The sequence below is a fragment of the Pleurodeles waltl genome, chromosome 7 (genome assembly GCF_031143425.1).
Source record: "Pleurodeles waltl isolate 20211129_DDA chromosome 7, aPleWal1.hap1.20221129, whole genome shotgun sequence".
Lineage (NCBI taxonomy): Eukaryota > Metazoa > Chordata > Amphibia > Caudata > Salamandridae > Pleurodeles > Pleurodeles waltl.
This window is the reverse complement of record NC_090446.1, coordinates 602,067,509-602,084,470: the sequence shown is the minus strand read 5'-3', so window position 1 is coordinate 602,084,470 and position 16,962 is coordinate 602,067,509. Positions and strand designations below refer to the sequence as shown.

Genomic DNA, 16,962 nt, shown 5'->3' with positions numbered 1-16,962 from the left:
CCAAGGGTGCAACAGGTGTTCGCATGCACCCGGGGCACTGGCATTACAGAAGGGGCCTCAGACGCTTGTGCAGCCCATTCTGTAATAGAGATAGCGCTGGCGCACATATAGCCCCAGTTTGGCCCCATGCTGATGAGGGAATCACTTTGCCTCTGCACTCACGCCGTATTACCAAGGTGGGTGCAGAGGCAAACATGGCAGTGCGCCATCTTAAGACAGCCCCCGGGAGGGGAGTCTTATGGACCCCCTCAGTTATCCCCTTGTAGGTGGGTACAATCACTCAATGCACCCTTCTGCAAGGGAATCTCTAATCCCCCTTAAATGTGTAGACCGGGTGTCCCCTGCATCAGAGAAACATGGAGCAGCCTTTAAACAGCTGCTCCGTATTTCTCTTAAATGCGCTGCCGCCAGGGTAGCACAAGTTCATGACTGTCCTGTGGCAGCGCATTCAATATACTACGGCAACGTAGTGAAAAATGTGCAATTAAAAACAAACAATGGATAAGACTGTGACTGTTTCTATACCCCTAATGCCATGACAGACTATGGGCCTGATTATTGCCTTGGCAGGTGGGCTACTCTGCCACAAAAGCGACAGATATTCCGTCTGCCGTTTTACAAGTTCCATTGGATATAATAGAACTTGTAATACGGCAGATGGGATATCCATCACTTTTGTGACAGAGTAACCCATCCGGAAAGGTTGAAATCAGGACCTATATGTGTCTGTACCTCTAAGGCCATGATAGACTATATAAACTACTCTGAATTCAGGCTCGTGATTTGTGATACACCAAGAATATCTGATTACTTCAACTGGCCATACCAAATGGTTCCTTTTGGTGTATTACATATCCTCTACAATAGTTATGTATAGGCCAAGTGGTTACCTGTTTTCTAAGCACCAACAGTAAATACTTTAGTAGCATGAACCACTACAATAATCAAGTTCCCCGCCCCCACAACAGATACAACCATTGGGCAGATCCTCATTTGAATGCATGAAACAGGAGCATCTATGTTTTGGGGTCTAAGTATTTTTCTGCTTCAGTTATTGCTACTTTGCACAGTGATGGTATGAAAAACAATCTCTTCATTTATAATTTTTTTTTTTTTTTAAATCAAGCAAGCATGTCCTAACAGAAGACATTATACATCGGGAAGTCACTCCAGACCACAAGCTGCTCTCCCGTCGGTTGCTCACCAAGACCAATCGACTACCACGCTGGGCTGAAAAATTTGTCCCTGCCAATGTTGCCGGCTCTGTTTATATCCTGGAAGATTCAATTGTGGATCCTCATAACCAAACACTGACCACTTATACATGGAATATCAACCATGCACGCTTTATGGTGAGTGGCAAGGAGATTGATGCTCTTGCATCATCGAGTGTCTTTGATAGAACACTGGGGAAGCAGTCTCTCTTCCGTTCAGATCAGTGATTCCTCTATCCCACCCTTCGAGGATCTCTTTCCCCGTAGACTATATTTCCAGTGAGGGTTCTTCTTGTGTCTTGCTCTGCTATCTTAAAACTGATCGCTTTTATTTCTATCACAGGTGGTAGAGGAACGCTGTGTTTATCATGTAAATCCAGGGAACAGTGGCTGGACTGAAATTCGACGGGAAGCCTGGGTGTCATCCCGGATGATTGGCTTCAGCAGGGCCATTCAGGTACATAATGTGTTGGGTCTCCCGTCCATCAATGTACAGATGCAGTATAAAGGGCTAAAACTGGTGTGGAGGGCACTATGTCCGTTGTATTAGGCATGACTGTGATATAGATTGGTGTAGGTAAGTTTAGTGGGCATAGACATTGTGGCATTTCTGTACATTTAACTCATCTGTTACATTGACTGGAACAGGTCATTTCACTTTTATTTGGCTCCATCTTCCGATTGCTTTTTCCGTTGTTGTGGTGTCATGTCTGTGGTCTGGAGAATGTACTCCAGACTTGTCACAGATGCGTATAGCATTGTTGCGCACATGAAGGGGGGTGTACAGTGAAGAGTGAGGGATATATTGTACGGTTACCTATACAAAACATTTTGTCCTTGCATTTTGATAGTTGATTTTCGGAAGATTCTGGACTTTACTGCTTTATTGTGAATTCATTATAACATGCTGGCCCTTATTCTGCTTGAGTGTGTGCCAGTGTTTACTTATCTCTACAGAAGAAAAAAAACTTCTACCATCGCAAGTTTTTTAAAATAAGTGGAGTCATTCTGGATTCTATGAGAAAGGCTAATCAAATGGATGAAAAGTCAGTGTTCTCTTCCTGTAGTAAACTTCTCTGGTCACTTTGTGGCCTTGGGATTCGGATGAAACCTTGGAATTTGTGATCTTGCCAAGGTTCCCCATCTCCTACATGGTATGCCCAAGATGTGAGTGGCAAGAGCACACTTTCTGCATGTGACTTGGTCTTGTTCATTGTAGATTCTGGACGGAGGTAAAGGCAAATTGCCTCCTCTAACAGAAGCGACATGCGCAATCATTGTTTGTTGTAAGTGGTCTCTGCATAGAGGGTACGAAATGGTGTATATATTTCCAGCTTTATGAACCATACTTTTTGTTAAGGCCCCCAGGACGACGATTACAGGCAAGGGTGAAAGATGTGACAGTGGGGCAGTTGCTGAAGAGTGACAGATAAAGCAAACATTTGAGAAACTCGCAAAAAGCCAATAGATTGACAGCAGTGATTCACAGGCTGACCCATCTGCCAGATATAAGACCACCCTCCGAAGGAGATGTCTTTTATGAGTAAAATAGGGGAGAGGAAAAAAAAACTTCATGAGGGACACCTAGGACAGTAAAAACTAAATGCTGTGTGACAAATCCCATAAACATGGGATGAGAGATGTACTGGGTAGAAGATGAAAGTTGTTTCTTGAAAATAACACTATTGATAAATATTACATTGAGAATAAACCAGGGATGTACTTTGCTATGGTGCAGTTTGTGTTCAAGGATTCTTTTGTTATAATTTTAATGGAGAGTCCTGCTGTCTGCCAACAATCTTGCATTTGAAAATTGTGTCAATGTTACTTTTAGAAAAATGTTTTTTCACCTTTCTGAATATTTCTGGTGGTTGACCGATCTCTGGGTGGCCATTCGGAGAAGGGTCGTTATTTTATCACAATACTGTAAGTATTACTATATTTTTTTTTAGCATCCATTGTTCACCGCCCAAGAGACAATCGCCCAATCAAGAGAATTTGAGGTACAATGTTTTTCCCCCCAGTTTTAAGATTATCTGGGTATCATCACAATAGGTGCTGAAGGTAAGCTTTAAGGAATTGAGGTGGCGGCGATTGTTGAGCCCCAGGAGACACAAACCAGGTAGGTCAATGACAAAGACCAGAAATGAGGAAATAGAACAGTTAGGGCTCGGTCTTTGTGGTAGAGTGTTTGTCCATTAGAAGAATGTGCCCATAATTCTTGTCATTTAGTCTTACAGGCTGAAGTTGGTTGTCTACTAAGACTAATGCAAACGGTTGGTTGAGCAGGAGTAGTGTAGTGCCTCCCTTGAAATCCACGTGAGTGCTTGAGTGCATCCTAAACTGAGATTAATGCTGATTCAGTGCTTCTTCCAGGTCTGAAACCTGTCTCTCTGGGAGGAGTTTGGTTTGTTTGACAATAGAGTTCAGGGAAACCTGTCTTGGTGAGTCTACCTAGAAGCAGTCCATTGGTAGCCTGTAGTTTGCTGGATCAGTTCTTTTCTTCCTTGATACCAGTAAGAGTTTTTATAGGTGTCTTTGGAACTTTACAGTTAATAGAGAACAACTAGTGATTGCTTTCACTTATTTAGCGTGAGAGGGTTCTAGAAAAATGTTCTGAACAAGTTTGGATTACAAGGTTCTACTTGTGAGCCTACAGCCTATATAGCTTTGGATAGTTCTTTGGGTTTGGAGTATTTAATTGTATGCCACTGCTAGCCCTCTGCTTCTTTTCTTATTTGGCCACTTTCTAAACAGGATTTGGTGCCCATCAGATGATGCCTTGCGTAGTATAGGTGCAGCAGTATATTTCAGGCAGGTTTTGGTAGTGAAGATAGGGTCTGCTGTGAGGTCTGCTGACTGTTTTTGCTTTGCATTAATTGGATTGGAAGTTTCAGTAGGCATTCGATTTTTCCGTAGAGGTTGTGTCCTCTGGTTGATTATGTAATGGTGTCTGCTTTTACTTCACTATACCTGCTAATTGGATGATCCACTCAAAATCTGATGATCATGCTTTTGCTTCCCCCGCAGGTATGGTAGCAGGGCTGGGATTGTAGATTGTTCATTTCTAAAGACTATTGGGCTGTTGTTTCAGAATCTTGGCTATTTCCCAGTTGATGGGTTATCTGACTGTTCATTTGATACATGAAAGGCATCAGTATCAGTGTAGTTGTGGAGCTAAAATTGACATCCTCCTGGTCTGTTTGTCAGGTGACTGGTCTGACTGGCGAGCAAGTAGATGAAGAAGCAGATGTTGAATTAGCCTACTTGGCCAGTAAGTTATACTAGCTGCATGCAGTGTCGTTTTTTTTCTTTGGGTTAAACTGGGCAGTGTAAGGCTGGGATACATGGGTACTTCTAGAGTGATAGGCAAGAGGGTGACTGAGTTACAGTTGATGATTATTTAAAAGGTGTGACAGAGGTCCGGCAAAGGAGTGACTGTCAGATGGGATAAGCAGCAGACAGAAATCAGGTTGGGGGTGAAACATGTTATGTTGTTGAGTCTAGTTTAGGTTTTTTGTTTTATATTTTATTTTACTGTTGGAGTGTAGGAAGAGGTTAACTGTTAAAAGCGTCTCTACTGAGGCAAGCAGAGTAACTTGATGGTGAGGTTAAGGGGAAGTATTGTATAGAGGAGGATGATATTTAAAGAGGAGGGTTTGTGAAAGCAAGAGTTGTAGTTTGAGAATGTAACACAAGTAGGGCTGTCTTTTGGAACAAGTGGGAACCTTCTGGTTGACATGTGTAATGGTTCTTCGTAGATAGTTATAAACAGAGAAATAACTCACTAATTTCATGGTGAAGTCTCTATATGGAGAAGATGGGTCATCCCTTTTTGTTTCAGAGGACCCTCACTTGAGTCGCTAAGGGCATGCTTCATACTTTGGTCCTCGCCAAGGATACCTGGTGTACCTGGGCAGGCTCTGCGATGATTATCAGCTGAGCACTTGGTTATTCAGTGGGTGGGATCTCAAAAGTAAAATATCCTGCAGATATCCCATATACTATTATATTTATTCCCAGATCCCATGGCAGAATTAAAAGCAAAGGGTTTTATGTTTGCAGAGTTTTTATGGGTTCCACCATCTGTAATCCTACATGTTTCATCCATATATCATTGCCCAAAAGATCGAATGGGTGCTTGTTGCAGTGCTGTACAGTGTCTCTGGAAATTACTCCTGGGACTGTGGAATGGCAGAAGGAGGGAAATTTTAGCAATCTGTTAAAGGTTTATCTTATCTTTGCTTAACAAGACATGCAGTAAGAGCGACCTGCACTCCAGGTGTTGTAGTGGAAGGTCAAAAAAGTTGTATAAAAAAGAACTAGAGATCCAACTGCCATCAACAATGCTTTCCGTTGTGCTTGAGGAAACATTAAGGGAATTCTGAAAGATAAATGAAAAACATAACCATGCCCATGAAAAAAATGTGCGTGTGCACAGATCTAAACTTGTGTTCTATGACCTCCTCACTGGTGCCCACTTTTCATTCTGTCTTGCCCCTGTAGAATGCAAACTAGCAGTTTCTGCCTTGAGACATTTGATGTCCTGTACATTGCTTTACAAATATAACTGTACAATGCTGAACTAATAAGTATTTCACTTACTATGGTGTTTCGTGAAGTTGGGATTGTTTCTAATTGCAGAATGTCTTCCTTAAATTATGTCGCATATCTGCTAAGCCGTAAAACACTATGGGCCATATGTACGAACACATTTTCCCATTGACACAGAATGGGAAAAAACCCTTTGTACATCTGGCCCTATATTTCTATAGGCCTCCTCTATCCTCGTACGTAGAATTAGGTGACCTTTGACTGTGGTGATTTGTATATATAGTGTCTATGTATTCAGTCTGAGGAGTATGCTGGCTGATGTTCTCCATCAGCCGACAAAGTACCTTTGGCGTGTCTAAATGAAGGTAAGTGTTCTGGTATTACCCTAGTGTCTCCCACGCACAATTTTTTTCCATATGCCCTTCTGACTCGTGCTTCTTTCCTCAACACCAAGCATATCTGTCTAGCTCCCTTTTCAATTATTTTCTACATTGGCTTTAGTTGATTTTGGAGTCTAACTTGACTTTGGTTCCCTCATATGTTTTAATTATGGGTTTGTTCTATTTATTCCTCTTGGGAGTGTTGTGCATAGCAGAGTAGTTACAGAAACTTTGCTTCCCCGTTCTCTGGAGCACTTTAGTTAATTGTTCTTGGGCTGTTTCATTTATTCCAGTTGAAATGTAGTGTTTTTATTTAAGTAGGAGAGGAAGAGCAGGTGTCTGAGTACCATGGGCATGTAAACGTCTGTAGCCCATTTGCTATGCAGTTATTTGATTATTCACTTTGAACGTGGTTATTCGATCTAAATGTTGAAAGCTCAGCTGCTAGACATTGGAACTCTTTAATTCTTTGTTATGGTTCTGTATCGTTTATCCCTTTTTCAGAGTGGTGTCTAGGTCTGTAGTTCAGGGGTGTTTTAGTGGCAAAATCGCATTTATCCTGGTTGCATGGGTGCTTAATAGCTTTAATGTGAATAATTGAACGCTTAGCTATCAGTCTTTAAAGCACTTAATCTCTTAATTATAGGTCTGTTCATATTGAGTTAGGGTATAATCTTTAGGTCTGTGGAGAAGCAGATGCTCAGTTTTCAAAGTTGTTCTTTACATGGTAGTTTGTGGTCATGTTTAGCGCTTTTGATAAGAAACCTGTGGTGATGGGTCTGGAGCACCAGTACCCCTGTTAATAGGTGTATGAATAATTAGTTGTTTGTAGTCCATTCCATTGTTTTAACTTGGCAAGTCCCTGAGGTAGTCTCCAAGGAGGTGAGTGAGATCCACCCCGCAGTGGCATATCGCAACCCTTGGAGAATCTACAAACCTCATACTGTGCAGCCAGCCAAGAGAGGTGATGACTTGAAACTATGGCAGATAAAAGCTCTCCAACTTTAGGTGGAAATGGCACACCAGAGATGATGTAGCCCAAGGTGAAATAAGACACCACACTATAGATTGTAATCAGTCTACAGAAATGTGAGGTTGGGGTAACCCAAAATGAGTCACACATGCCACCGTAGTGGACCTGTGGGATCCACCTTGAACACTTGGTGGTGCAACCAAATGCAAGCTTAGATGCACCACAGAAGTTGTCCTATTAATGACTCTACCCAGTGGTTTATTGCCACCACATAGATGTGAAGATGGCCCATCCAAGATTTGTTTAAGGTGCCACAGTGAGAAGTGGAATGCCACAGCCACTGGAGAATCTAAAGCCACTGCAGTTGTGAATCTAAGGTGAAGTATGGTAGGATTAGGGAAAAATGCCAGGGGCTCTTTCACAAGGTGCATTATTGTCCTAACTTTCCCCAACAAGGAAGGTGTTGTGCAAAGATGTCCTTCACATTTCCACCCTTTTCCTAGATGCCTACAGGGGAGGGAGGGTTTAGTAATGATCAAAGACTATTGCATGGTCCTTGGGCTACTCAGGACTATCCCTAAGCAGCTGGAGGCAGGAGAAGATTAGGCAACAGTAGCAAAACAGCAAATAAACAAAGGCCATTGCGGTGCAGTGGAGCACCAATTGTAATTGTATGTACCAATGAGCTTAATACTAGGTTTGTGGGAGCAAAAGCAGGGTCCATCGCATTATATGCACACTCAAATTTTTATTTACTACATTACTTTTATTTAGTACAATATGATGCTGCTAAATATCTAATGGAGCGAGTTCCTAACAGACAAAGTGCTTCACACACCAGTGATCCCAGTGGCATAAGGGGCACATAGTGTCCTCCACAGTATTCGTGTGAAGATGGTGGTAGTGTGGGGGTACCTACGTGAAGTCCTGCAGGTCATGGGGTTAGGGCCAAAGTTTAGGGTTTGGATCTGGCTGTTTTACACTGGCCCTAGTGCCAGGGTTCTGGTGGGAGTGTCTCAATCTGGCAGTTAGGCAGAGAGACCCGGCTGAGCTGTCCTTTGCCCTGGCAATTGTCTTTTGCAGTTTGGGATTGTCATGAATTGTATGGATGGGGCATAGAGTTGCGATCGACACAGCACATTCTATTGCTATACGAGGAGATTTTCTCTTGCAGTGCCCAGAGAATCCCTCCGGATTCTGCTGTGTCTGCTAGACTACTTCAGAGCCATGTCTGGTCTGTGGGTTAATCATAAGAAATCTCTACTTTTCCCACCTGGCAGCGCTGGTCAGGAATCCGGTAGAGCACCTGCCTGCACTGGGGCTGAGGTGGGAGTTGGACCACTTCCGATATCTGGGAGTGATGGTCGTGCACACAAGGGAGAAACAGTAATGGCTTAAAGTCTGGGGTGATCGGTTCGCAGTGCTTGTTGGTGTCCTTTTGGAATGCGTTACCATTGTCAATTATGTTAGAATAGCTATTTCTAGGATGGTCCTCCTGCTGTGATATCTGTACCCCCTTCAGAACTCATTGTGCCCTTTGCCCTCAAGAGTTTTCAGACAACTAGACACCATACTCGCATCGCTTGTCTGGGCTGGCGGGCACCCTACGGTGACCTGGGCCCCCTTCATGGGTAGGTAGGAGGATGGTGGCTTGAAGGTGTCACACTTAAGATTTCCCAGATATGATGCAGCATGCGGCCCAGTGGATGGTGGAGGGGAACAACTGGGAGAAATGACTGCTGGCGGGTTTGGTAGATGGTGCCGAACTGCCGGCGTTGTTGATGAAGGGGGCAAACATAGCAATCACTTTACCGTATGTGATCAGATAGACTGCTTGTGTGTGGTCGCAGCTGGCAAAGGTGGTACTCTGGAAGGTGTCCTTCCATCAGGTGTTGCGTTCTCACCCAGGCCCAGCGCATGGAGGCCAGCAAGTCCTTGCAGGCCTGGCAGGATGGAGGCTGTAGATTGCTGGGGTGGGGGGGGCTATACCCCAACATATATTTTAGCTCCTTTGATGATGCACAGGCAGAATTTGAGATGGGGCCCGGTCACTTTCTACACTACGCTGGGCTGGCTGACTTTGCCAGGCAGACTTGGGTGATGTTCTCTGCAGTGCCCATGCTGTCAGACACATTGGGAACATTGTTGACTTGTGGGTCCGGGTGCCATTTGGTATCCGAGCTGTGCAGAGCTATGGTGAGGGATGTTGCCGGTGTCATTTACGCACCCTGCTGCATTGGGAGAAAGGCTTGGACGCCCCCCTGATGGATGCTGATTGGGCTCAAGTATGTGCCCTTACGACGACTTTATCTAGCTTTGTCTGCTTCAAATTGATCCACTTTAACTTCCTTCATTGTGCCGACGTGCCAACCCTAGCTTTACAGCTTTACACTGGGTGTTACTGACCCGATCAGCTGCATCGCCACGATGTGGGTTTCTGGGGTCCGATTTCCTGCATTTGGCCTGAGGTTGCCTCCAAGTGCAGGACTTATGGGTTTGGGTGGTTGATAGCTTACACATAACACGGACTGCTGCAGGGTGCTCTTCGCCCTCCCTCCCCTCCCAGAGTACTGTTTGCTGGGGGATGTTAGCAGTAGGATGGTGTATAAATATTTGCAACTGGCACTGGTGTTGGCCCGGAGAAGAGTGACAAACTCATGGATGGGGAGACTCACTCCTTCCGAAGAGTACTGAATGAGGTATGTGATGGGATGGTGGTCTTTAGCTGAAGAACTTCATATGAAACACAACAAGATAAATGACAAATTTGGGGGATGACCTGGTGGCCCCTAGGAGATAGATTTGTGGCCACTGTGGACACGTCATTAAGTGAGGAGAGTACAGACTTGAATGATTGAGATCCTATGCACCTGGTGTGATTGACGGAGAAAGTCAAAATGCCTTGGATGTTCCACTGTTGTGTCGCTGGTCATCTGACTCCTGTGCATTTATTGTTCCTCTATGGAGATACGCCCCAACTGCTCACTGTGTACTGTAACTGAAGTTATAAGACTTGCTCTGTTGATTGTGGTTGTTAACCTGAAACCATCCAAATAAAGATTTAAAAAGTGGTAGCGCAGGGAAGAGCATGCACCCTAGGTGAGAGGTGAGGAGACCAGCGGAGCCTTGTCACATGGCCCTTCAAGGCAGTCAGGACAACCCCTGTCTCCAGTTGGGTCGGCAGATGGGAGTGAATTAGGAAATAACCAGAAAACTGTAACAAAAATAAAGGGTTCTCATGATGCACATTACCTCACAGGTGGAACTACCACAAAGTGATTGTGTGGTTGTTCTCCTTTGCATTGCATTTCCAGGGCCACTGCTTTTGGATCACTACCTGTATCTAAAAAATAAAAAAAAGCTCTTTAAGACCTTCACCTAATACAAAAGTATTTGGCATTGTATCTTTGTCCTCCAAAGTTATAGGACCTTGTCTATATGTTGGTTTTACCTATCTGTTTAAAAACTTCTCAAATAAAACTCCTATTCTCTTGTCGCAAGATATATCACAGGTCGACACTCCATTTTAATGAATTTTTCTTATTATGTTGTATTTCCACTTAATGGAGTGGGCCATGACTGCTTGGCCCTAGTAATCAATCGCCTGCATACTTCCTCAAACGCACACACTAGCATTCCATTAAAACAGATTTCCTTTAGCGCAGCCACATAAAGAAAATGTTACACCACCAGCCTAGACTTTTGACTTGGGTGGAAACCTTTTCCCCGCTAACGCTGATAAGAAGGACACTCCGTACCTTAGATGCAAAAGCACCTTGTAGGAGATAAGCAGAAATACTACTCAGCACTCAAAACATTTGTCAAACATTCTTACCTTTATTCAGAAACCAGATGGAATGCCTAGTGAGCTGAGAATCTATTTGGGACTGCTTAAACCTACCTGCCAGAAGATGAAAATATTACTTAATAGTTAATGTAGGAAGGTTGTAATACTTGCAATGAGTGCCTGAATAGATCAGCTGCCAGACTGAGCGTTAAGAAAACGAGGAGGGAAACAGTTAACAGTAGCATGTAATTCACTGCTCTAAATGCTGAATAGGTAATCTATGCTGAATTCTTTTGTTTCACTGTTTGCAGGAATTTGGTCTTGCAAGATTCAAGAGCAACGTTCACAAGGCTATGAAAGGATATGAATACATTTTGGCAAAAATGCAAGGTATGTTAAAAGTTCGCTCCTATTTATAGCTTATTGGAGTCGGACAGAGGGTCAATTCTTACCACTGATAGGGGTTGTTAAATGTATCTTTTAATAATGTAGTAAACTGTTTCTTTAAGCACGACGGTGGTTAAAATAGCAGCTTATTACATGGCATCTCATTATTCTTGGATTGCTGTTCACCTTTTCTGTGGTTACTTTATTGGTGTACATGTAGTGCAAAAATGAATTAAATTCTTTATTTGCATATTAAGTTATTTAGGGCCAGCTGTGCGACCCAGAGTTTTGCAACTTGCAATTTGCGACTCATTTGGGAGTCACAGAACCATATGTACAACAGTGTACTTCACACTGTTTGCGATTCTCAGTGGGGTCGCAAATGACCTACCTCATTAATATTCAAGAGGTACGCCGCAACTTGCGACCCCATTGAAAATGGCTGCACTCACAGGGATGGTGGCCTGCTGGGAACAGCAGACCACCGTGTCTGTGACTGCTTTTAAAGTAATCTGTTTTTTTTTTTTTTTTGTGAATGTATCCTGTTTTCCTTAAAGGAAAACAGGATGCATTTCAAAAACAAACAAAAAATTTCAGAGCGGTCCCACGGACCACTGCCTTCTCAGAAAAAATATTTTTGCTACCATTCACAAGGGGAGGGGGTCCCTTTGAAATTGGTACTAACCGCGATTGCATTCACGGGTTACAAAACAATCATACCACTGTGACTCGCAGTTAGGAAGAGAGCGCCGCTGTCTAATTGCGACTCGCAGACCTATTTTACGATTCAGTAAATAGGTTACCGAATCGCAAAATAGGGGCTGTACATGCCAAGATGCTTTTTTCTTGTCACAAACTGCCTGCTTCTACGAATCAGGCTGTTTGCAACAGGAAAAAGGCTACGTACATGTGGCCCAAAGTGTAGTTTTGGGTTTTTTAAACCCACTATCCACCCATACTTGCTATCTTGAAGCTAATGATAAATCCTCAAAAAGACACTGAAAAAGAGCAGAGACCGAAAAGAAAACATTGATGTATTGCAAGGAAGCCACCAGGTTTTCAGCAATTTCCATAAACCTAATAAGTTCTATTCTGCATGGAGTTAGTGGGTAGAACATTCCAGTGGGAAGTCGCTGCACCAGAGAAAGTCCTACCTCCAGCGACGTATCCTTCAGTTTAGGGATGACTAACAGATTTTTCTTTAGTGACCTCAGCAGGCAGTTTGGTTGGTACCAACTGAATCTACATCACAGAAAGTTGTAGGTTAAATATAGCTTTAAGTACCTGGCAGTTTGATTTGAAGAGAATCCACTGTTAAACATAACATGTATTACAAACACATGTAAATTAACATGCACTTTTTCTTTCTTTCTTTTTTTTTTTCTTTTAAGGAAAACCACTCACTAATGGTTATTTAGTGGAAAATTTAAACCTTTTTGAATTTCAAAACAAATTTCGTGGAATTAAAATAGCCTTCCTTCATTGTTCTGATTCCACATGCTTCAGGCAAATGTTACGTAACTCTTACAGGACTAATGGCAATATAATGCATACATAATGTTTCTATATCATGTTCACATAGACTTCAATTTTCTCAAATTTCTTGTATCAATAAGGTATTCAATATTAGGCGCATACCCTTTTGTGATGATGCACAGCAAGAAACCTTTCGAAGAGCATCACAATCCTTTACAAAATAGAATGCCTTAACATTCCCAGATACGTTTACCTCGAAATTTATCACATTGGGTCTTACCTACCATAAAATGAGTCTTCTAACCTTAACCCACCATAACTGATTTTTACATTTATTCAAACTCTAAATGGTCGTGGTAATACTTGGCTAGCATTCAACTGGGGTTCTTCCAAATAATTCAAAATGAAATAGTGACTTCCAATTTACAATTAATATTTACTCCCTTAATTTGTTATCCTGTTATAACCCTACTATATTTGAACTATTATGCAAACCCATTATCTTTAAATTTGGAATATTGACAGTCAAATAGTTGTGTTCATTATAGTCTTCCAAAATATCCAACAGTTGCTGTAACTGTACTTTAGTACAATCGAATATACTCTGCCATTAGCACATTCGCTTGTGCACTAATTGTTGTGGAATGACCTGTCATGACCTCTATCTAGCTTTGAAATCTAAATCCTTTTAGGTTGAACAGGAGTGAGTGAAGCCACAATCGTGTTTTAAACCACTATAAAGTTTATTTATCTTGGAAGAGACACCTCCTGCTGCCTCCCCTTTACCCACATGTCAAGGAGTTATATGGCATGTGACTCCTCTGAAATTGAAACCATATCGCCCGAAACCTTCACAACTTTAGGTGTCCAGTGAACTAAACTCCAGGAGAAGAGAAATCTGCAAGCTTCTGAATACCTTGGGACTCTCCAAATCCACATTAGTGCTCACAGAAATTGAATATTTTAGGAGAAAATACAGGCAATAACCACTACACTGCAGCTAAAGCCAGCTTTTTCAAACACAAATCGCTTGGTTGATAAACCCACCTAGAGTACTTTCTCAGTTGATCTATTCTAGCATCCTTCCCACTAGCAAATCTATTCCCAATAGCTCTACAAACAAAAGAAGGGAGTTCCTAGAATACTGAAGCAACAAGGTCTTACGATCAGAAATAGACCACAATCCACGACCTACAGCACCAAATAAATGATGCTGAATACTAGGGAAATGTTCATGTCCATGCGTATTACCATAAAATGTTATCAAAGCTAACTTTCCCATATTTGCTCACACTTGTTGCAAAAGTATAGATATATCACTTGAAAAGGGTATCTTCCCAGATACCCAGAAAAAAAATCTCAGTAACGAGGTGTTGTCCAGCTACAGTGCTATTATCCGTCTCTCATGGTTGGATGAGACAGTGAACATGTGTGTCTCCTTACAAGAAACTAACTACAACAATGCTGAAAACTTGCTCATCTCTTTTCAAAACAGAACTCTGCTGCTAAACTTCTCAACCTCCCACACAGAATTCACACAACACCTCAGGGAGCTTAACTGGCTCCCAGTACACAAACATGCAAATTTTAGACTGTTCACACACATTCAAGGCACTACAGAACTTAGGCCCTTCCGACGTGAACAATCATGTCTCTCCTTCCACCGACCACTGAGACATCTCTGCTCTGCAGGACTCCTACTCTCACGCATCCCACACAGAACTAGATGAGGTGGGCGGGTGTTTTCTTAAATTCCTCCTAAAGTCTTAAACAACCTCCCACTTCATATTGGAGCATTCTTCTCTTTTCTTGAATTCTGCAAGAAGCTAAACACCTGGCTTTTCAGTTAACCAAACACACAAACGTTGATGTTTGCAATAGTTTAACCACTGGCAGTAGCTCGGGTAGTATTCCAGCACATCATTACTTTGCATACTGTATCATGCCACTTCTGCAAGGCCGGACTGCCCTTACCGGGCATCCAGTGTTTCCCCGGGAGGCTGGAAATGTTGGGGCTGCTTTTTTTTTTTTTTTTTTTTTTTTACTGCGATGGGTGTGTTTTTGTAGCAGTGCAGCAGTTTTAAAAACACTGCAGAGTTCCTTGAATATCCAACAGTTTTCAGGCAGTAATAAAAGTACCAAGATAACTCTGGTGATTAAAGTACCTGTCGGAGAGAGATCATAGTGTCCGTTTTGACTCATCTAAGGTAGCACAGAGGCTTGATATGCCTTCAGCAAAGAACGTGTACTATGTGGATTGCAAAACAGTGTTTTTTTGTGCATAGCTCAGTGGGATACTGCTTTTGTCATATAGATCATTTTGTTACTGTGCAGTTCATAAGTTACTATCATAATCTAGCACAGTTAGCTAGGAACTGCCATCAAAGAGCTGCACACAAACTGCATGGTACAGCTTAGAAAGTTATGTTTTATGCAGTCTTTGATTATCCTAATTTTGCTAAAAAATGGTTTGTTTCGGTAGAAATAAATTGTTAGTAGTAAAGTCAAACCTTACCACTATGTTACATCAGAATCCTGAATTTATGCTCCCAGACCAAGCCCTCTTAACAAATGCATATAGGTATGGGTGACGTGAATGCTATACCATGTAGTACCCATTGTTTTGTATAACATTCTCTATACACTGATTTACACATGTATGATTCATCACCTCTATATGCATGTGTGATGTAAATTACTCCAATACCCTACACTGGCAAGGGAAATACAATAAAACAAATGAAATCCATGTGAGAGAAGGGCTATGGAGAGATGAGAGGCACTGTTAGAGGGTGATGGTGTGTGAATCGCCGAAGAACCCAGTAAAGATTACCATATCTTGCTGCTCTGTGCGTTCATCATTTAAAAACGTATACGATTAAAGAGATATTGGAAAATGTGTAGTACAATCCACAGTTTTTGCCCTTTTTTTTCCCCCTCATTTTATTGGGGGGCACCGCCGCAAACCCCATTCTAGTTGTAAGGCTCGCTCGCTATGTACCCTACGAGGGTTGGTCCCACAAAATTTGCCAGGTCTGCTTTGGGTTCCCAGTCCAGCCCTGCACCTCAGTTTGAGCCCAGCCAAAAGCAGATCAGTCTCGACCCTGCTTTAATTGGGATAGTCCAGGCCAAACTGCCTGGCCATATTTTAACTGCTGGCAATTGCTCGGAATAGCATTCCAACCTATCGTTCTTTTGCCCACTAAACCACCTCGGTTTGGACCCAGACATATGCAAATCAGTCTTGACCCTGCTCTGAAAGGAACACTCCATCCCGAAGTTCCAGTACCTTGCAGAACCCGAAAAGCAAGCTACTTAAAACCAGTTTTGCCCCGATTGCCAGTAGTTTGACAAATTGAAAGCATCCCTCCCATCTCCTTTTGTGTGTTTGATGTAGTTCCGTAAGTGGCAAAAGTATGCCCAGATGTGGGTCCCGTGCTCGCTCTGCCACTTGAACCAAGCTATACCTGACTGAAGAACCCCCAATCAAGGTGAAAACGAGGTTATACGTACTTGAACTGCAAAGAGTATCTTGCTGTCATGTATGTGCTTATGTTTAATTCAATAGTAGTTTTTTTTTTTTTTTTTTTTTTTTTTTTTTTAGGGAATATTTTCACCATACCTCAAACTACCTGATTGGCCCAGCCAGGGGCCAGTTGTAGATTCTAGCAACTCTTGTTTTCAGTCATCAATCTTAAGTATCGGTTTCTAAATCATTAAAAGTCATTGCTAGCTTATAGGAAGAGATAAATCACCTTCATGTGGCTACATTTTCCAGTCTCTGCAGATTGGTAGTTTGAGCTCATGCTGTGGAAGTGTGTGATCAATATGATGCTAGACTCATTTTTAACGCTCCGACTGCCAAGGTAAAAGCAAACTAAGACGTATCCACTCTGGCCACTTGCAAGAATCGAGATGGAATGTTGCCCGCTTTACCTCAGTGTAGATTATGGTGATTCATGGATTCCAGTTGGAAAAGTAGATTTTAATCCCAATGACAAGTTTCACAATGTAAGGTACCATACTGTAATTTTCATTTGATATTTCTATCAGGCCTTTAGACGCTCTCATAACATAGCTTATAATTCAAATCATCTTTATTTGGATTGAAAGCCTTTATATTCCCAATAGTTTGGTTTGCACTTGCGTCCTGGATTGTGCGTTTACTTCTAGGTGTTTTTTCCTCCAGCA

General features: G+C 42.3%; 1 protein-coding gene across 1 annotated transcript in view; it reads left to right on the top strand.

Annotated features, from left to right (window-relative positions):
* The window catches only part of PRELID1 (PRELI domain containing 1), a 232,218-nt gene that overhangs the window by 214,661 nt on the left and 595 nt on the right, over positions 1-16,962 (top strand). Inside the window, exons 4-6 of the mRNA XM_069244511.1 lie at positions 1,127-1,352; positions 1,558-1,671; positions 11,220-11,298. Of these exons, the coding sequence (XP_069100612.1) occupies positions 1,127-1,352; positions 1,558-1,671; positions 11,220-11,298 (419 nt within the window). The remainder of the gene's footprint in view (positions 1-1,126; positions 1,353-1,557; positions 1,672-11,219; positions 11,299-16,962) is intronic.